Below are 22,394 nucleotides of genomic sequence, written 5' to 3'. Positions count from 1 at the left end.
CTTTGGGTACAAGTATTCTTTGGGGTCTCAGAAGCTCAGTTTCCTCATCTGTGAAATCAAAAGATTTGCTCAGCCTATGTCACACTAGTTTTCGAAAGTGCCAACCAACATAATTAATATGTGTGAAAATATTTTAAAACATATAAGCTATCATTTCAATGTAAGAAATCTAAAGAAAACATACACATAGGTTTTTTTTTTTTATGGTTTGCAAATCTCTTGCTGATGATCAGCAGAGCCTCAGGACTGTGAGTAAACAATGAATTAGATAATGACTTGGTACTGATTCTATGTACTGGCAAGGAAAAGGCTAATGCAAATTATCAGGATGTACTGGGAAATCCCACGGACAGAGGAGCCTGGTGGGTTACAGTCCACAGGGTCACAGAGTCGGACATGACTGAAGCGACTTCGGACACACACTGAGAGAGCATCCCTTGGGACTCAATCGCTGAAGAGTTGCCAGCAATGCAGGAGACTGCCTGCTATGCAGGAGACCTGGGTTCGATCCCTGGGTTGGGAAGATACCCTTGAGGAGGGCATGGCCACCCACTCCAGCATTTCTGTTTGGAGAATCCCACAGACAGAGGAGCCTGGTGGGCTACATTCCATGGGGCCACAAGAGTCAGACACAACTTAGCAACTAAACCACCAACGAGTAGGTTAGCAATCACATCTCTTTGAAGAGGGATAAAATAATCAAACTAAGTGTTCCTAAGTAGATACCTCATAAAATAATTATTATATGACATTTGTCAAATTTTAAAATGCTTTACAGCTCCTTTACGTTTGTTCTTGTTTTGTTTGTGCAACTTCAGTTCCAGGAAAACAACTAGGTAGACTGAAAGAAGTTATAAATACGGAACAGTTATTTAATTTGCTAAGTGCAGATAGTCCACCTTCTGGGTATTTCTGTAGATGCTCCATAAACATGAATCAAAGTACGATAATTTCAAACTAAGTGCTCTTTTTTTCATCTTCCTATTTTTTTCAGCCTTGAATATTTCACAGCATCCCCATAATGGTTAAATCAATAAACATGTCAGTATGTACGAATGGTATAGAGTCTGGCACACAGTATTTAGTCAATAAATATTTGTTACATGAAAGCATGAATGATTGCTATGTGAATTGTCTTGCTATGACTAGTAAGAAGGCATTTTAAACGTTTAAAATACACCAATACTTGCCCTCCATGTACAACTCTTATCTGATAAACCACATTAGGTCCATCTACAGTGTTCATTCAATTTAAATATTAATCCAAATTTAGCTTGAATACTACCTGACAGAATAGGTGCTCAATATTTACTAAATAAGATGCACATTCAGAAATTAGTTACTACAGCCCAAAGTACCCCCTCTCAGGCGCACGAACTGGACACCTCCAGCTCACATTCACCAGGTGACTTCTACCACTTCTCTGAAGTTCTGGCCCCCACCCGCCTAATAGCCAAATTAGAATCTTTCCTCAGCTTTTCGAAGTCTTCCTCTTAGGTGCTCTACGTCCCAACTGTCACCAGGGTGCTAGGACCGCCCCACCGCCGGTGTGCCTGGGGGGAGGTTGGTGGGCGGGCCCAGCGATAGGCAGTGTGGCTGTTTCCTATTGGGGCTTGGTTGCTATGGTATCACCAACCTTAAACCTCGCGGGCGCTACTTCCGGAAGTTAAAAGAAAATTACTTCCTGAGGTGCCCGTACTTGCTATGGCCGAGTGAGCGGGCACTGAGCTTAATAAAAGTGAAACTTTTCCTGGAAACTTCTGGAAAAATCTCATTTAACCACTTTAGTTTGTGGGCATGACATAGTATCATATCCCTTCTTTCCTTTATAAAGGTTTACTAATACATTGCCCCCGCCCCATCTATTTGCCAGTCTCCAAAATGGCGCCGGCGACTCTGAGAAGGTCAGAGGTGAGTTCCGTGGGCCCTCCCGGTTCCGGCGCGATCGAGGCCCAGGGAAGCGAACAGTCTCCGGCACCATGTCTGGCTCCTCAGGCCCACAGGCTCAGCGTGGCCCTTGCCCGTTCGCTTTGCTGCTGTTACTCCTGCTCGGCCCCAGCTCGGTCCTCGCCATTTCCTTCCACCTGCCCGTTAACTCCCGCAAGTGCCTCCGCGAGGAGATCCACAAGGACCTGCTGGTGACGGGCGCGTACGAGATCACCGACCAGTCTGGGGGCGCCGGCGGCCTGCGCACCCATCTCAAGGTGCGGCGCGGGGCGGGGTGGGGAGGGGAGACCGCAGGCGCCGGCCAGGTGGCCGAGGATCGGGGAGTCGGGCGGGCGGAGGCCTAGAGGGCCGGCCTGGCCGGGCGGAGCGCGAAGGGCGCGCGGTCGAGACCGCCCCCTTACCCCGCTCGTTGGCGGTCGCGGGGCGGGACTGGGCACAGAACCCGTCGGAGGGCCCGCCAAGGCCTTGGCGGATGTGGTGACCGCTGAGCGGCCGCGGCCTTGACTTTGGGTACTTGTCGTGGTCCTGTCCCTGTTTGGGTTTTAGGTACCTTGAACTGGTAACTAGGGGTCTTCAAAGAAGTCTTTGGAGGCTGATTATTTGTGGGGATCAGCATCATATGCGGAGAAGGCAATGGCACCCCACTCCAGTACTCTTGCCTGGAAAATCCCATGGATGGAGGACCCTGGTAGGCTGCAGTCCATGGGGTCGCTAAGAGTCGGACACGACTGAGCGACTTCACTTTCCCTTTTCCCTTTCATGCACTGGAGAAGGAAATGGCAACCCACTCCAGTATTCTTGCCTGGAGAATCCCAGGGACGGCGGAGCCTGGTGGGCTGCCGTCTATGGGGTCGCACAGAGTCGGACACGACTGAAGCGACTTAGCAGCAGCAGCAGCAGCAGCAGCAGCATCATACGACATTGATACCTGCGGGAAAATAATGGAAGCACTCAAGTTTACTGTGAATAATAAAAAGCTATTATTTCTTGATCATCAGCTGTGTTCAGGTCCCGTGCTGCTGTAACACACATTAGCATTTAGTTCGTACACTACCCTATGAAGTAAGTACTGTTTAGCCTCATTTTGCACATGATAAAACTGAGGCTCAGAAAGGTAATAGAGTTGGTGTCAGAGCTGAAGTTGATTCTCAGGTTGGGAGTTAAGTAAGGTGACAGAAAACTGCTGCAGTCTTATTCGCACCGTGTCTTTTGTCATTCCTGTGATTGATTAAAGTCGACTTTTGGTGACAAAACGGTCTCAGTCTCTAGTCCTTTCCTTTCTGGTTCCCCAGAGTCTGGGCTTGGCCAAGTTTTCTGTAAATTTCAGTGATGCTCTTGGATGGTGACAATTATACTGTAGTGCCAGTTTGGTCCCATATTGATTTGGGATGACCAGACCTGATCTTTGAAGCGTTAATGTGTTTGATGCCTGTCATTATTTGATTGTATTTTAGGTGATTTTATTCATTCACTATAAGCACCTGGTTTTTGTTTTTAACAGAAGGGGTCTTGAAGCCAGACAGGAAGAAACATTTTTACACTTTATTAGAGCTTTGGGTGTAATAAGACCATAGTTTATTTTTAAGGTATTGGAACCCAATAGTGGTAACAGATGGCCTCCCAGGTGGTTCAGAGGGTAGAGAATCCACCTGCAGTGTAGGAGACTCTGGAGATGAGGGTTGGATCCCTGGGTCGGGAAGATTCCCTGGAGAAGGGCCTGGCAACTTACTGCAGTATTCTTGCGTGGTGAATCCGACAGACAGAGGAGCTTGGCGGGGGCTACAGTCACAAAGAGTTGGGCATGACTAAAGCGATGAGTATGCACAGTGGTTAACAGATGCAGATTATTTAAACTTTGAGAGATATAAACTATTTTCACCACTGTTGCACCATGACCCAGACTTTTGTTATTCTCTTCAGGCCCCAAACTTCTCTCTGGCCAAGAAAGGAATGATGGCATAATTTTATAGGCTTAGATACACTATTTTGAGGGTCCTACTTCTGGCTCTTCAAAGGGTGTAGTGCATAGAATCAAAGAATTTGAGCAATGGAAGAGAGTTTACTCTCATCTCTAGTGTTGCCCCTCTGATTTGTACTTATGTTTTAAAACCTTAACTATTCTTTACCTGGTAAAGTTTAAATTTTCCACCATACTCTGTAGCACTCTTAATGATCTGTTCCTGAAGCTTTATGTACTTTGTCATCACTCCCCTTTGCATTTTATATATGAGCCACCCCAAACAGTACCATAAACTCAGTTTATTTTCATCTTACAGTGTAATTACTTGTATTTATATCTTGTCTTCCTCGTTAGACTGTTAGCATCGTGAGGGCAGTAATTATTTTCATGTTCATTTTTTTCTGAATGTCAAGCATACTGCCTTGCTTCTAGTAAGCATTTAATACAGGAAGCATATAATATAGCAAGTTCTTACAGGAATTACATTTATATCCAAGGCTGCCGAAGGCACCTCGGCAGCAGGAGTCTGCATATACACGCTAGCATTTTACCATCACACACTTGCTCTCCCCATGTCTGCTCTGTTCTCTTGCTTTGTGGTTGTTTATTTCGAAGTCGTGCCCGACTCTGCGACCCCATGGACTGCAGCACGCCAGGCCTCCCTGGTGTCCTTCACCATCCCCCAGAGTTTTCTCAGACTCATGTCCATTGAGTCGGTGATGCCATCCAACCATCTCATCCTCTGTCTGCTCTGTTCTCTTGCTACTGGCCAGCTTACTCAGACTACTTCTGAGGTCCTTCTCCTGGATGCCAAGTAGGTAACATAAATGAATGAATTGGGCAAGCTATAAGAAAAACAGCAGCTGTGATGATGAATGGGGGATAACTGGGAGTAGTGGAAACTGTCAGTTTGGAATAGTCAGTATTCACCTCTTAATGTGGACCTGTTGCCACATCTGGTTTTTCAAATGAAGTTAGAAATCCAGATTTTGAAGCGAAAGCTCTTGATTTTAAAGTGTCACCAACTAATTCAAGTTGGTCTTGGCATTTGTGTATTTTTTATAGAGAAGAGTACAGTCTGTCCACCGAGTACGCATCACCCAGATTATCGGAATCGTGTCACATTTGTTTCATCTTAACTGCTTCTCCCTTCTCGTTTTATGCTGAATCGTTTTAAACTAAAGTCTAAATATCATGGTGTTTCAGTCTTTCATACTTCAGAATGAATCTCTTTAAAAATACAAACTTAATCACAATGTTATGTGGCTATTTTCATGCCTTGCAAAGTTAACAGTAATTCCTTAATGCTATCTAATAATTGATTGATGTTTAGTCACTAAGTTGTATCTGACTCGTTCGTAACCCCATGTACTGTAGCTATGTGGGTTTCTACGTCCATGGGATTTCCCAGGCAAGAATTCTGGAGTAGGTTGCCATTTCTTCCCCCAGGGGATCTTCCCGAGCCAGGGATCAAACCCATGTCTCCTGCATTGGCAGGCGGATTCTTTACCACTGAGCCACCTACCCACTTCATACTCAAATTTCTCCACTTGTCTCAAAAATAGCTATTTAAAATTAATTCGTTGTATCTCTCAAGTCTCTTTAATCTACAATAGTTCACTCTCTCTTTCCCAGCTCCCTTTTTTTTTTAATATGCTTGAAATTATAATGTGTAAGGACTGCTGAGTCCTTAAATCATGTCCTACATTATAGGTTTGTCTCTGCTTCCTTAAGGTGTCATTTGACGAGTCTGTCCCCCATGTTCTTGTAAAAGTAATCAACTATAACGATGTGACTAGATTCGGGTTTATGTGAGGTTACTCATGAGTGGTATTGCGTACTTCATGTGACATCATGGCACTGCACACAGTACTTTTGTGCCCCTTGGTGCTGCTAAGGTCGATCAGTGGATTTAGTTGTGTGTATTAAAGTCCAACTGCTGCTGTAACAAATTATCATGAACTTAGTGGCTCACTGGTGGCTCAGCTGGTAATGAATCCACCTGCAATGCAGGAGACCCCGGTTCTATTCCTGGGTCAGGAAGATCCGCTGGAGAAGGGGTAGGGTACCCCCTCCAGTATTCTTGGGCTTTCCTTGTGGCTCAGCTAGTAAAGAATCCACCTGCAATGTGGGAGACCTGGGTTCGATCCCTGGGTTGGGAAGATCCCCTGGAGAAGAGAAAGGCTACCCACTCCAGTATTCTGGCCTGGAGAATTCCATGGACTATATAGTCCATGGGTCACAAAGACTTGGACACAACTGAGTGACTTTCACTAGTGTCTCACAGCACGCATTTATCTTCCAGTTCTAGAGGTCAGAAATCCTAAAATCGAGGTGTCAACAGGACTGTGTTCCTTCTGCAGGCTCTAGGGGAGACTCCATTTACTTGCCATTTCCAACTTCTAGAGGCCACCTGCACTCTTTGACTAGTGATCCCTTCCTCCATCTTCAAAGCCAGTAGCATAGTATCTCCAAAACTTTCTCTTCCTTTTCCCACCCAAACCTCTCTCCCTTCTCAGCTTCTGTCATCTCATCTCCTCTGATTCTCCTGCTTCCTTCTTTCCCTTATAAGGACCCTTAGTTTAATCCACATCTGCAAACTCCTCTTGCCACATAGGATCACATATTCACAGGTTCTGGAAATAAGGATATGGACATCTCTTGGGGGGTGGGGACATTATGGGGACATTATCCTGCCTATTAAGTTAGTAACAGTCTGGAGCCTCTAATGTAAAGCTGCCAATTAATCTTTAACTTGTGAAGCTATTGATGACTTATGTGAAGATATTTGTTGCATTAAGATTGTGAAATGATGATTTCCTAATTGTTCCTTTCGTATTTACTAGCTGGAATTATTCTTAAGAAATTCATCACTTAAGGCCATTTGGTTACTCTAAAATTTATAATTCAGGAAGGAAAGCTAGGCTCAGTGCAGAGTTCATTCCTTTTTATTGTTGGTTTTCAGAGTAAGCAGTTGTTGCCTTTGTCATTTCCACTGTAGTCTGAAGAAGGTTGTTGTTGTTTTAAGTATTATACTGAGATCACTTTTTATTGTTGTTTACTTCTATTTTGGAGTGATTGTTTTAGTCAATTGCAGTCATTCTTTATGGTCACTTGTCCCTTTGGCTCCTGTATCCTTTTGACCCAATCCTGTTGGACTTTGATGGTTTCTCTGTTTTGTGGAATAGCTAGGTGGTGACCTTGGCTCATCTTTTGTATGTCGAACCCCTGACCTGGATGCAGCTGTTCCTCCAAGAAGTTGTGGTTCCTTTTTGTGAGGCATGGTATTTTAGAGACCATAAGTCAGGTGTCATTTTTGAAAGTTTAATATATTGTGCAGGCCACAGAACCTATATGTGAGCTTGATCCTGCTCCTTAGCACAATTTGCAACCTTTTTCATAGCCTCTGTCCACTTAGTTCTGCTTTCTCTCAAAGTTTGATCACTCATGGCCCAGACTCTGCCTCAAGAATTCTCTCTATGCATCATTTCACCTTCTGAGGTACAACTCCAGAGTGCAAGGATCTGACTGGTTCAGCTTCTTTTTATATCCCAGGCCACATTCTGGGTCTCCAAACAGCCTGTTAATTATCTTCCTTTTGGTCATATATCCAGCCCTGGTTTAAGCAGCCGCAGTTTGGAGAAATGGATTCTTTCTGCAAAAGTTGGTCACCTGGGCTTGGCATTTAGCTATTGCCCTGATTGAGGCAGTCTCTCTTAGAAGGATCTTTGTGAATGTAGTGTCTTGATAAACCTGTCTCATTCATCATCCTCCTGTCAAGGAGCACCTTAATGTCCAATGAATACATGAGTGTTACCATATATCACTCTGCATTCTAGTTCAGTGTTTACCCATCTCCTCAGGTAGACTTTAAGCTTGAACAGAGCCTGTGTCTGAATTGTCGTTGAAACACCTATGTCTAATACAGTGGATGGTACATAGTAGGACTTCAGCCTAAGGAATGAGTGAACAAATGAATTGGCACCGTCCTAATCTCATCTCTGATCTTTATCTCTTCCTTCCTCTTGGCTTGTCTCCTCCTACTCCTCACTGTAGCCATTCGGAATACCTTGCAGTTCTTTCAACACAGTGTTCTCTTAACCTGGACCAGTCTTTGCCTGTACACCTGTCCTGTGTACTTCCCTAGTAATGGAAAGTAATGTCATGCCTACTGTGTAGACATGATTGTACAACTGAGTTAAATATTTTAGTCTTACTTAGCTTGGGTCTGGAGTCAGACAGATTTGGGCTCAGATCCCATCAGTTCCACCATTTAAAGGGGGTTTGGTCTTAGGGGAATTACTTAACCTTTTTCTTTAAGTCTCTTATATGTAAGATGGGGATGATAGTGTTCATAGAATTATTAGAAGGGCTAATGGAGATGAGCTCTTTATTGTGCAGGGCTTATTGCAGTGGGCCATAGATACTTTGCTTTTCTCTCTAGTAAATGAAAATTGAATTGCTTATCTGACTTCCTCTCCCTGTGTCATTGCAGTGACAAATAAAGAGCATTTTAATGAACGTAATTCTGAGGTTTTGTGATTTTTCCCATTCATTCAGTAAATATTTATTTAATACTTAGTACAAATGCCAGACATAGCTGGGGTTATAGGCATGAATAGCAGACAAGGTCCTTGACCTCTAGTGAGAACAAAGACCAAATACAAGTTTAAAAGGATACACACAAATCTCAGGTAGTAATAAGTATTATAATGAAAAGTCAAGCAATAGGTGGTAAGGAGTGGTTAATACGGTAAAATGTGTTTGAGTGGCCAGCCAAGGCCTTTCTTTTCTTTTAATAATTGATTTATTTTCTGTTGTTCTGGGTCTTCATTGTTGCGCATGGGCCTTTTTCCAGTCGCGGGAGTGGGGGCTACTGTCCGGTTACGGTGAGCAGGCTTCTAGTTGGCAATGGCTTCACCGGCCTTAGGACGCAGGGGTGTGTGGGCTCGGTAGTTGTGGCTCCCAGGCTCTAGAGCACAGGCTCAATAGTTGTGGCCCATGGGCTTAAGTTGCTTGGCACCATGCAGGAATCTTCCCAAATCAGGCACTGAACCTGTGTCTCCTGAATTGGCAGACGGATTCTTTACCACTGAGCTACCAGGGAAGCCCCAGCCAAGGCCTTTCTGAACCGAGAGAGAAGTGGATTGAATGATGAGTGGGACTGTGTTGGAAAGGTTTCTCCTTCAGGCCCGTATTGGGATGTGTTTTCTGTTGAGATTTCCAATTGAGGTTACCCCTTCCCTACTCGTTTCATACAATGAGGCTAAATCAGACTAAATAGTTTCAGATTTAAAGATTGCTGCACAGAATTGAAGCAGGAGGTACCAACTCATCATTCATAGTGCTGTATAGAAGTTTTCTCATTACTTCAGGTCCATAATAAAAGCCTATTGTAGGGACTCAGAATCTGTGAGTTACAAACCACATTTTCATAAAGACTAAATGATATAGATTCCAGTGTCAGTTGCTCTTTGGAATCCGTGTTAATAGTGAAAATTGGAAGATGAATTAATTTTAGGGGATGAGATGAGTTATTGCCAAAGGGTAATTTATACTTTGGAAATACATTACAGAAAAAGAGAAAGCAGTTATGAGGAGATGTCATAATCATCACCAGAAAAGAAAGAAAACCCTAATGGTAATAATTTAGTTCACTTATACATTTTTAGCCTCTTCCAAATAATCTAATTGATCTAACTTTTTTTCTCATTGTCATTCTTCAAGAGTACTGTTGCTATTAATAATTCATTTTGCCAGATGAGATTATTTTTTATTTGGCTGTTACACTCAGATATGGTCTCAGTGTTTCCCAACTAGCTTACAGATGAGAAAGCCAAACAAGATCATTTGAAAAGTTCAGCCTTGAGTCATAGGCCTGTCACAATTTAAGCCTAAAAATGATCAAGAAGAACCTTGGCCATTGGGAAACCATTGGCCTATAATTTTTTTCACCACTAAAAGCTGTATGAAAAGAGTGTGTGTGTGTGTGTGTGCGCGTGCGTGCATGTGTGCACATGCATATGCACTATGCCTTTAATTGATTTTATTTGGAGCAGCTGTACTTCAGCTCATGATTACTGTTGTCTACACTGAGGGCTGATCTTTTTCTCTTAGGAAAAATACATCTTTCTCAAATTTATACTTGGTGTGACTGTTGTCCAGTGGATTAGAAACAGGTCAATAAATAGATGGTTCAGTACAGAAGGCTGATTGGTACGTTAAAATTTAATGATATTAAAATTAGTTTATTTTTGAATTATATACTAATTTCTAGATTTAAATTAAAACCTGGTTGTGTGTTTCCATCTTCATAAAAGTTAAAGAGCATTACTTCATTTAAACCTTTCATTTGACATTTGTCCACAGCCTTGGGTCTTTTCAAGTGGTCTAGAGAAGAGGGCTGCTTAGAATTTGAAATTGCTGTATCATATCTATATGATGACTTCTGAAGTTTCTAGGAAAAGGGAACCAATTTCTAAAGGAAATCTAGTGGGGTGCAGTGACTTCTTTGCTTTTTCTTGTGTGAGTTGCTGACTGGTGGTTGATCCTGAGCTGCAGCCCCCATATGCATATGCAGCTTCGCAGCCTGGACAGTGGAGCCTTCTGTGAAATCAGCCAGCTGGCCACAGACCAGAATTTGGGCTCCCAAACAAGCCTCCGACTTGAGGGAGGTTGATGTCATCTGCTTTATCCTGTGTCCCCAACCTCATTGTTCAACACAACTTGTGGGAAATCAAGGGACTAGTTGTTAAGAAAGAACAAGGCTTTGTTTGTGCCTGAAAGGGTCATGCTGGAGGTTTTTACCGTAAATAACTTTGGAACAGTATGAAAAAAAACATTTGATCTGGCCTCACCCCCGCAGCAGTATTGTTAGGGCAGCAACTGGTCTTCCCTTCTCATTCCCCTTCCCTTCCTCCCTCTCCTTCTCCCCCGCCTACCCTGCACTCCCCCTCACTCCCACCCTCCCACCCCAGTCAATAATGACGTATTGCCTGTGTTGAGTTAATACAGTAAATGCTGATGGAATCAGGAAGAGAGCATCTATCCATTATCATACCACTGCCTGGAAATTTTCCATGTCTAGTTTTCAGTACTTCAGAAGCCTCCTTAAACGTCACTTCTGTGCTATGCTATGCCATTGCTGAATTGTGTTGGAAATTTGAAAGAATTTAGTGTTGCTAGATGCTGCTTATGGCCTTCTAAGTTTGACTTTGTTCTGGGTAAAATCTAGATGTCCTTTGTTTTCAGGGATGCTATTGGTAGAGTTGATACTTAATCTTGTTTGAAAGATCAGAGTAAATTTGTTTTATGACCATTAAATATAGCTGCTAGGCTATCAGAATCATCCATATTCTTTGTATATAAAACTTGTGGTAGCCTCTTGGAAGTATTTCTGATACTACTTTTCTAGTGTAAAACTACAGCATCTTCGGTGATTTGGTGTTCTATCCCATTAGAGTAATAGACCCTAAGGCTTTAGATTCAGCGTGAACTGTTACAAAATGATGGAGAAGGAAATGGCAACCCACTCCAGTACTCTTGCCTGGAAAATCCCAGGGATGGAGGAGCCTGGTGGGCTGCCGTCTGTGGGGTCGCGCAGAGTTGGACACGACTGATGTGATTTAGCAGCAGCAGCTTACGAAGTGAAACGTTATAGACCTGCACCCTCTGATCATTATATATACATCCACAGTCCTCTCTTCTCCTCCCCCAAACTTAATGTTGTTGAGTCCTTCATGTTTATTACTTATCAGTAAAACACATGCAAGAATTGCTGAAGTCGTCTGATATTTCTTACTGTGGCCTGGTAGCAGCTAAAACAATTCATTGAGTACCTGCTTTCTTCAGTTCAGTTCCTAAGTCGTGTCCAACTCTTTGCGACCCCATGGAGTTCATCACGCCAGGCATCCCTATCCATCACCAACTCCCAGAGTTTGCTCAAACTCATGTCCATCGAGTCGGTGATGCCATCCAACCATCTCATCCTCTGTTGTCCCCTTCTCCTCCTGCCTTCAGTCTTTGCCAGCATCTGGGTTTTTTCCAATGAGTCATCAACTGGCCAAAGTATTGGAGTTTCAGCTTCAGCATCAGCCCTTCCAATGGATATTCAGGACTGACTTCCTTTAGGATGGACTGGTTGGATCTCCTTGCAGTCCAAGGGACTCTCAAAAGTATTCTCCAACACCACAGTTCAAAAACATCAATTCTTCAGCACTCAGCTTTCTTCATAGTACAGCTGTCACATCATACATGACTACTGGAAAAACCATAACTTTGACTAGACTGACCTTTGTCAGCAAACTAACATCTCTGCTTTTTAATGTGCTTTCTAGGTTGGTCATAGCTTTTCTTCCAAGGAGTAAGTGTCTTTTTATGTTATGGCTGTAGTCATCATCTGCATTGATTTTGGAGCCCAAGAAAATAAAGTCTGTCATTGTTTCCATTGTTTCTCCATCTATTTGCCATGAAGTAATGGGACCAGATGCCATGATCTTAGTTTTTTGAATGTTGAATTTTAAGCCAACTTTTTCACTCTCCTCTTTCACTTTCATCAAGAGGCTCTTTAGTTTTTCTTTGCTTTCTGCCATGAAGGTGGTATCATATGCATATATGAGGTTATTGATATTTCTCCCAGCAATCTTGATTCTAGCTAGTGCTTCATCCAGCCTGGCATTTCGTATGATGTACTCTGCATGTAAGTTAAATAAGCAGGGTGACAGTAGACAGCCTTGATGTACTCCTTTCCCAATTTGGAACCAGTCCCTTGTTCCATGTCTGGTTCTAACTGTTGCTTCTTGACCTGCATACGGACTTCTCAGGAGGCAGGTAAAGTGGTCTGGTATTCAATCTCTTGAAGAATTTTCCCGTTTGTTGTGATCCACACAGTCAGAGGCCTCAGCGTAGTCAGTAAAGCAGAAGTAGATGTTTTTCTGGAACTCTCTTGCTTTTTCTGTGATCCAGTGGATGTTGGCAATTTGATCTCTGGTTCCTGTGCCTTTTCTAAAACCGGCTTGAACATCTGGAAGTTCATGGTTCACGTATTGCTGAAGCCTGGCTCGGAGAATTTTGAGCATTACTTTACTAGTGTGTGAGATGAGTGCAATTGTGCAGTAGTTTGAACATTCTTTGGCATTGCCTTTCTTTGGGATTGGAATGAAAACAGACCTTTTCGAGTCCTGTGGCCACTGCTGAGTTTTCCATATTTGCTGGCCTATTGAATGCAGCACTTTCACAGCATCACCTTTGAGGATTTGAAATAGCTCAACTGGAATTTCATCACCTCCACTAGCTTTGTTCGTAGTGATGCTTTCTAAGGCCCACTTGACTTCACATTCTAGGATGTCTGGCTATAGATGAGTGATCACACCATTGTGGTTATCTGGGTCATGAAGATCTTTTTTGTATAGTTCTTCTGTGTATTCTTGCCACCTCTTCTTCATATCTTCTGCTTCTGTTAGGTCCATACCATTTCTGTCCTTTATTGAGCCCATCTTTGCATGAAATGTTCCCTTGGTATCTCTGATTTTCTTGAAGAGATCTCTAGTCTTTCCCATTCTATTGTTTGCCTCTGTTTCTTTGCATTGATCACTGAGGAAGGCTTTCTCATCTCTCCTTGCTATTCTTTGGAACTCTGCACTCAGATGCGTGTATCTTTCCTTTTCTCCTTTGCTTTTAGCTTCTCTTCTTTTCTCAGCTATTTGTAAGGCCTCCTCAGACAGCCATTTTGCCTTTTTGCATTTCTTTTTCTTGGGGATGGTCTTGATCCCTACCTCCTGTACAGTGTCACGAACCTCCATTCATAGTTCTTCAGGCACTCTGTCTATCAGATCTAGTCCCTTGAATCCCTTTAACATGTTTTGTTAAAGTGCTGCATTAACACACCAAGTACCTGCTTGTTAGGTACTTGTATCCCTTCAGTTTCTAAATCTTTCTGCTGCTTCCTTTGGGTTTACCTATCTTCTCCTTTTTCATGCAACAACCATATTGGCCCTAGTCATCCCTGGATTTAGTCAATGTAGACTACTTTATCTAGTTTGCCGTCCACTTTTAAATGTTTAATTTTCACAATAACCTCATGAAGTACTTACTCTTGTCCTTATTTTACATTTGAGGCACAGAGAGGTCAAGGAACATACCCAAGGCTTTACAGCCAGTAAGTGGCACAACTGTGACTTGAACACCAACTTGAAGTTTGACTCTAGAACCTTTGCTCTAACTATTATGCTCTACTGTCTTTCAGAGGGAGAGAAGGGTAGGTGTTTCTGTTTTGGTTCATTTTTGTTCAATGTATAGAGCTTCTCCAAGGGACTTGGCTGTTTCTGAATTTCTTAGCTGTTGAGAAGCTACAAGGTTGCTGTTTATCCTTAAAAATGACATGTACACTTTGTGTACTCAGTATTATACCACAGACTGATCATAAACCTGAGGAAGACAGTGCAGGGTAGGAGCTTGTATGAAGGAAATTACATTTTCAGAATTTCACGAACTACACTGAAGCTGCAAGTTGATTGACCTCTGCTGCTATGGGCTGAGTGGTATATGGAGCTGGACTGCTGGGGTATGGAGCTGATTTAGCAAATGAAAGCAGTGTGTGAACTGTGCCAGTAGAAAGACACGGCCTTGCCACCTTCCCCACAGACAATATGTCACTTTACAAGGGTAGGTATAGACTTGTCCGAATTACCTGTTTGTGTTTAAATACATCCTGTTGGTTCAGACAGTGGCAAATCTGCCTACCAGGCAGGAGACCCGGGTTCGATCCCTGTGTCGGGAAGATCCCTGAAGAAGGGAATGGCAACCCACTCCAGTATTCTTGCCTGGAGAGTTCCATGGGCAAAGGAGCCTGGCGGGTACTGTCCGTGGGGTCGCAAAGAGTGAGACATGACTGAGCAACTAACACACAACATAAGTATATGAAAATGTTTGTTTGCTTGCTTGACTTTGATTATAAATTTCTGAAGACTCTGGAGGTATATGTGTATGTATGTGTTTGACTTCATCCTTCTGAATAGTATTTTTAAAATAAGCTTTTTATCTTAGAACAGTTTCAGATTTCCAGAAAAACAGTGAAGATACTGGAGTTCCCAGGTACCCCACACCCAGTTCCCCCTGTTGTATGGTACATTTGTCACAGGAATGAACAAGTATTTATACATCATTATTAACTAAAGTCTGTACTTTATTCAGATTTCCTTAGTTTTTAACCTAATGTTTTGTTTTCCTGTTCCAGGATCCCATCCTTGATATGTAACATTTCGTCATATTTCTTTGGGCTCCTCTAGATTATGACAGTTTCTCAGATTTTCCTTGTTTCTGACAGCCATTTGAGTTTTGAGGCATACTAGTCAAGTATGTTATAAGAGACCTCTCTGTTAGAGTTCATCTGATGTTTTCCCTGTGATGAAACTGGGATTATGGGTTTGGGGAAGGAAGACCACAAAAGTAAAGTGTCATTTTCATCATATCGTATGGAACATACGGGAGCATCCTGTCAATATGAATTATCACTGTTGCATTGACCTTGATCATATGAGGTCGTGTCTGTCAGGCTTCTCAAGTTAGTCCCCTTCAGTACTGCACTCTCTGGAAGGCAGTCCCTATGTACGGCCCACACTTGAGTGGGGAGGTATGCTCGACCTCCTTGAGGGTGTTGTCTTGACATAAATTATTTGAGAGTGTTCTTCACGGGAGATTTTTCTCTTCTCCCCTGCTTGTTTGTTTGATCATTTATATCAGTATGGATTCATGGCTGTGTATTTTATACTCTGGATTACAGTCCAGTACTACTTTATTCTGCTGCTCAGGTTGTTTCAGCTTTGGCTTTTGGGTGGCCTTTCGTTCGGTTCACATGTCCCTTTGACATACCCCGTTGGCGTTTTGTGTCTTGGTTTGTTTTTGAGCCCTTCTCCACCTTCTGGCACTACAAGGTGCCCCAGGCTCATCTTGTGTGTTTCTTGCCCCCGTCCTGGGTTCAGCCGTTTCTCCAAGGGGGCCTTTTATTGAAGAATGGTAATTAGAATCCAAGATCTGGATGGGTAGTATTATTTTAAGATATCTTTTTCTGACATTAAAAACACACACACACACACACTTGTAGTAGCAGTAAGTGGACAAAAGTAGTCCCAGCCTTATTGCAGCTTTTCGTAAGGCTAAGAGTTCCCACGGCAGCCAGAGGAGATAGGATGGTGCTAAAGGGCGGAGGCCTGGGGCTCAGGAGCTTTCACCCAGTTCCTTCAGGTCCTGCCTCTGCATTAGATCAGGCAGATGTTATGGTGGGTCACTAAAAGGATCCGTCTCAATTGTATTAATATTTGTGTCTTTAGCCAGGCCATGGTTGAAAGTGGAGTCTAATATTGGTCACAGTCCTTTCACAAGGACCTTCCTGATAAATTGTTCTTCTCGTTTAGTTCCAGGAAAATTATCTCTGAAGATAAATTTGTGAGCTTTCATCAGTAAACAAATGATGTGTAACCCAACTGGTTTCTTTCTTAATCTTGGCTTCCGGAAAACTGAGGGCCAAATTTATTGTGAAGATACCATGTGCTTAGTTCTAATTGTTAGTACTTTCATTCTGTTGATAGTACCTATTTGTTTCTTCTTCCAGGTGAACTCTGTTCCTTAAATTCTTAATTGCTTTATTTGCCTGGTATTTGGGCCTAAGCTTCTTGATCCTTTTGAAGCTGGCAGGGTATTATCTTGAATGTGTGGTAAAGGAAGAGGGTCAGGCTTCCGGAGCAGGACCTGCCCAAGAACCTGTTTTCTCTGCCCACTACCTAGAATGGTCCAAGAAAATCCAGTTTTAAATGAGTCTGTATTCCCAGTGGACCTGTATTCTCACTTATTTTATGATGTGAGTATTCACATATTCTTGACATCAGCTACTGTGCATGTACAATTAACACTTTCCTACTTTATAAGTTGTGAACTTTGCCTTGCCTTTTTTCTTCAGAAGGTGTTATCTAGAAACAGACCTTTATTACTTCCTATTCCTTGATGTCATATGGACAGATTTTATGGCTTGATACTACTTTTGTTTAATTAAGACCTTCACAGTAAATTTTAAAAATGTTCTTTTATTGTTTAGGAGGGAATCCTTTACGAGCTTGCTGTTTGTCACTTTGTGGACTTGTACTGGCCCATTAAACTCAGTTTATGCTACTTGCTTAATCCTTGTGGGCATACGTTTTTTTGTCTTGTTCTGTGGGCTCTCTGTTCTTCAGATTTCTCAAATCTGGCCCCTGTCTCTCCATACCCAAAGCCTGTACCATTTCTAACCTGGATTACTGGGTTAGTGTCCTAACCCATCTTCTTATCTCTCGTATTCTTCCCTCTGGAGTCTCTTCACAATGTTAGCAGATTTGCAGGTTGAATCACGTTACTCTCGTTTCAAAAAAAAAGTATAGAGAAATCTCATTACTCAAAAATAACTAATGTTATTAAAGTGCTTTAATTAAATATATTTATATGTATGCTACTCAATTTTTGTATTTAAAATCTCACCTATAATTGAATCTTGATTTACAAACAGCATTAGAACATCCAGTTTATTATAAAGAATCCACTCCTTTTGTGTTCTACATCGCAAGTAGCTTCCTGTCTTAGATATTGAAATGTGCCTTCTGCCCAGACAGTCGTGTGCTCTAGAAAAGAAGCCTGAGACCCAGCCTGTCATAGTACTGTGTCAAACCCTTGCTTTATTTGCGACCATTCACTTAGCAATATAGGCCGCTTCATCTGTTACAGGCCTTTCTCTAGGAATGGAGCAGCTTAAGTTTGGAAAACTTAGAAGACCCAACAACTTAGAAGACAGAGCTTGTTATTTGTGGAAAGCAAAGATGTCTTTTTTTAGGAGTAACTTCTTATCCCCACGCCCATCTTCCCACACCTCCTGTAGCCCTTGGCATAATTAACGTGAAATTTGCAGGAGTAGCTCACTCAGACTTGTCCTCCAGCAAGCCGCCTTTTCTGTCTCTCCTTGTATCAGGGGCCCCATTCCCACTCTCCACTCGCACTACATCAAGATTTGTGTTTTACAAGAAATGTGTCCTCATATATCTTTCTACTTTTTGTAGTATATTCTTTTGGTAATTGTCCACTTGTATTTTTGTGACACATCTCTCTCTAGGAAATGATACTGGCCTTCAGTTCAGCTCAGTCATGTCCAACTCCTTGCGACCCCATGAATCACAGCACACCAGGCCTCCCTGTCCATCACCAACTCCCGGAGTTTACCCAAACTCATGTCCATCAAGTCGGTGATGCCATCCAACCATCTCATCCTCTGTCGTCCCCTTCTCCTCCTGCCCCCAATCCTTCCCAGCAATTAGGGTCTTTTCCAATGAGTCAACTCTTTGCATTAGGTGGCCAAAGTATTGGAGTTTCAGCTTCAACATCAGTCCTTCCAATGAACACCCAGGACTGATCTCCTTTAGGATGGACTGGTTGGATCTTCTTGCAGTCCAAGGGACTCTCAAGAGTCTTCTCCAACACCACAGTTCAAAAGCATCAATTCTTCGGCGCTCAGCTTTCTTCACTGTCCAACTCTCACATCCATACATGACCACTGGAAAAACTATAGCCACAATGTATAAAGTGAGCTTTTGCTAATAAAGCCACTTGTATCAACTGTATCAACTGTTAGAATGTTCGAAATTTACCGTATTTGGGTTTCACCTTCTAATCTAATTCTTGTTTTGGGGAGTGTTTGAATCATATCGTCATAATAAACTGTCGTTTACAGATAGTGTTTTCTTCCATTTCTCCAGTTTCTATAAGTTCTCTTCCCAAGTATTATTTGCTACCTGTTCTTACTTACTTTTTACTTTCAGATCACAGATTCTGCTGGCCATATTCTGTACTCCAAGGAGGATGCAACCAAGGGGAAATTTGCCTTTACCACTGAAGATTATGACATGTTTGAAGTGTGTTTTGAGAGCAAGGGTAAGTAAATCAGAGTGTTTTCCCTGAATTAAGCAGCATCTTCCAAGTAAGTTAGAGCGTGAACTTTTTCTCTCCTGGCCTGGGCAGGAAGAGGAGATGAAAACTACATTTGCTGGGGTGCATACACATATCAGTGAAAGTCGGTGAGTGGGTAGAGTTCTGCATGTGCAGGAGTAGGCATGTCTTGAGTGCTATACTTGGCTTGAATAACAGTTAAATTTTGTATAATGCTAGAAAATAGTGCATTTATATGCTAGTGACATGTTTTCTTAGAGGTTAGAAGTAGGGTCTGTCTGACAAATCACATCTTGTCAGAAACACTTTTGATCTCCAGGACACTTGCTGTTTCCCAGTCCTGGTGTCTTGCTGTGGCTTCTTCTGTGCATATCAAGGCCAAGAACCTTTAGAAACTTTTAGGCTGATTGATTACCTGATGGCTTCTTTGCATGGTGGTTGGTGAAAAAGCAGATGCTTCTTCACTCCCCGTTCTTCAGCTGCAAGGACACCAGACTCTAAAAACTGTATGCATTTATACCTGTCATATTACTTGGGACCCTTTGGGGCTGCAGGACAAAAGGAATGAAACTCAAACCGGCTTAAAGAAAGACTGTGTGACTGTGAACCAAGGAGTCTACAATGTGGTGCTGACTTCAGGCACGACAGTATCTTGGGGTTTTAACAGCATCATGGGCATTTTACCTCATTTTTAGTGCTTTTTGCCTCCATTTGACTTTATTCTCAGGCTTTCTCCATAGGGTAGCAAAAGGACTTCTGGCAATTTTACATTTATGCAGTGTTCAGAACGTAATGATCCTAGAAGAAGAGCAAGCACTTTTGCCAACAGCACCAATGGATTCCCAGGAATAGCAAAAGAACTAGCAGTTTTTAACAGTTAACCAAAAACTGACCCCTTGACCTCAAATGGGTCAATTTAGTCTGAAAGCTAAAGGAGTTCTCCCAAAGTAGATGGAATAATAGAATGGAACATTAGAAGACTGTAATAACGATTACATGATTGATACCCTTCTCCCTGCCTCTTCCCCTGCGAGTTCCAGGATGTCTCAATAGTATTCTAGATGGTTGTACTGTTCTTACCTCAAAACTCAGACGTCTAAGACTATATTCATAACCACCTCTTTCAGACTAGTTCCCTTTATTCATCAATATTACCACCGTCCTTCCAGTTATCTGGGCTCACGTTTTTGAAATTATATACTTAGGTCTTTTCTGGTCTGTCATCAAGTTGTACTGATACTTCTTTCAAAATACCTCCTATATCTGCCACCACACAACTCTGAACTCTCAACTATAAAATTGTGGATTATGTCAGTAGCCTTCTAACTAGTATCCCTGCTTTTCATATATCCAAATACTGCCATCAGATTTATCTCCTAAAACTTTCATTATATCACTTCTTTGAAAGCTTTTGCTGCTTTGTAGTGGCAGTTCCTGTTCTGTAGAATGAGCCCCAGAATCATGAAATTTTCAAGCTAGATGAGATTTTAGGCCCCGTGGCTTTTAATAGCCTTTATACTCTTGCTCCATCCAGCCTTATTTCCCTCTGCCCATCAGCCTCCAGCCATTCTGGTTCATTTTTCCCTCTAAACTTGTCACATTTATTCATTTGCTGGAATGCTCTCTTCCTATATTAACATAAGTTTACCTTTAGAATACATACTAGTGTGCTTAATATCTCAATCAACTGATTTATCCATCACTGTTCTAGATGTTGGGGAGATAAGCAGTGAATACAACAGAAGTCTCTGCTCTCAATGGAGCTTACATTTTCATTGGAGCAAATAGACAGTAGGCAAATATAAATCAGATGGTCATGAGGGCTTTGGGGAAAAAGCAAACACCTTGAGATGCTGAGCATGTCTCAGAAATAGCAAGGGAGTAACTGTGGTTTCCTCCAAATAGCGCATCACTTACTACTGGAGATATACGTATCTCACACACACAGCCTTGTGTTGTTTAAATGTCTTGTGTGTATATTTTGCACTCAAAATTTTGAGTTCTTTGAAGGCAGAGATCTTTTGTTTTAAATTTCTTATATGCTGATGCCATGCATGTAAATGCCTAGGAACTAGTTTTAAACTGTGCGTGCATATATGTATATATAAATATGTGTATACACACACATATTATAGTCAACACTCAATTTCTAATTTTATTTGTGTTTATCCATTTGTTTATTCTGACATGAAGACCTGATACCCCGTGGTCTTTGGAGCACCTTTTAAAAGATTATCCATTTGCCAGGCAAATGCAAAGAGAAATTACTAACGGGTCTTTTTACAAAGGAGACCCTTTAAAGCTATGATGTCAGCTAAGGGGATAGGCTGGCTATTCTGTGCAAGAAACTATATGGTCTGGACTCCAATGGTCTGTGGTTTTGTGGTTTTACTTGTGTTTGAATAATGCTGAAGCTGTACTGTGACAGAGAGATTGTGGGAGAAGTCTGTTAGGAGAATATCTTGATCATTTGGAGCAGGTGGAGCTATGAGCTGCTTGGATTTCACTTTTAAATGAGGAAAAAGAAGCAAAAAATTTGGATTTTGGAGAAGAGACCTCTCTGAGGGTCCCTTTTTTGTTTTGCTTTCTTTTGTTCTTGGAAACCTAATTGGTTTAATGCTCAGAAGGGATCTGTGATTTGGCTTAGTTTCTTTTCTTTTTTTTCTAGTATTTATTCATTTGACTGGGCCTTAGTTTTGGAATCTTCAATCTTTGTTGCAGCACGTGGACTTTTTAGTGGTGGTATGTGAACTTTTAGTGGTAGCATGTGGGATCTAGTTCCCTGACCAAGGATCAAACCTGGGGCCCCTGCATTAGGAGTGCAGAGCCTTAGTCTCTGGACCACCAGGGCTTAGTTTCTTGATCCTGCCTATTCAGTCTTTATTGCTTTCAACTTGATCTGTCCAGTTTATCCAAAAGAACGTCTTTACTGTCTTTTAAACAGGCTACACTCTTTTCTTCCTTCCTGGTTATTTATTTTTTGGTTGTGCTGGGTTTTTGTTGCTGCTTGCAGGCTTTCTCTAGTTGAGGCAAGTGGGGGCTACTTTTTAGTTGTGGCAGGCGGCTTCTTATCCACTGTGCCACCAGGGAAGTCCTCCATTCCTTTCAATAGCTGAGTCTTTGCCCATGTGTTCCCTTCTGCCTAGATACTTCATCTGCCTTCAGGTGTTGACGTCTGTCCACAGCTAATCTCTTCCCTCTTCTAACCTTTGCTCAATAGCCAGGATTATCTGAACCATTTTTGGTTTTGTTTTTTCCTTAAAGTTTTAGACTGCTTTGTATTTTCACTGTGCTATAATGCATATTTGTGTCTTAGATGCCCATCAGATTATTTGAAGGCAAAGATTGCAGTCACCACCACAGTCCTAGCACCTTGTGAGTTCTCAGTGAGTTGTTTTTTGAACTGATGTTTCAGAAAATCTCCAGTGTCTCTCAGGGTACAGTACCATCTCTATGGCTTATGATTTCAGGGACCACAATGCTTAAGTGGCACTATTTCCCAGAACTCCTGATTTCATGCAGGTAGTTA

The 22,394-nt window shown here is 42.2% G+C and overlaps 1 protein-coding gene across 1 annotated transcript in view; it reads left to right on the top strand.

The window, feature by feature from the left end:
- Nucleotides 1-1,943: 1,943 nt before the first annotated feature.
- TMED10 (transmembrane p24 trafficking protein 10) overlaps nt 1,944-22,394 on the top strand; it is a 32,527-nt gene continuing 12,076 nt past the window's right edge. The window contains exons 1-2 of the mRNA XM_081509260.1: nt 1,944-2,204; nt 18,739-18,850. Coding sequence (XP_081365386.1) covers nt 1,980-2,204; nt 18,739-18,850 — 337 coding nt within the window. The 5' untranslated portion in view covers nt 1,944-1,979. The remainder of the gene's footprint in view (nt 2,205-18,738; nt 18,851-22,394) is intronic.

Source organism: Giraffa tippelskirchi, chromosome 7, assembly GCF_054371585.1.
Source record: "Giraffa tippelskirchi isolate mGirTip1 chromosome 7, T2T-mGirTip1v1.2.pri, whole genome shotgun sequence".
Classification (NCBI taxonomy): domain Eukaryota; kingdom Metazoa; phylum Chordata; class Mammalia; order Artiodactyla; family Giraffidae; genus Giraffa; species Giraffa tippelskirchi.
The sequence above is the reverse complement of the archived record's forward strand: the minus strand, read 5'-3'. Positions and strand labels throughout refer to the sequence as shown.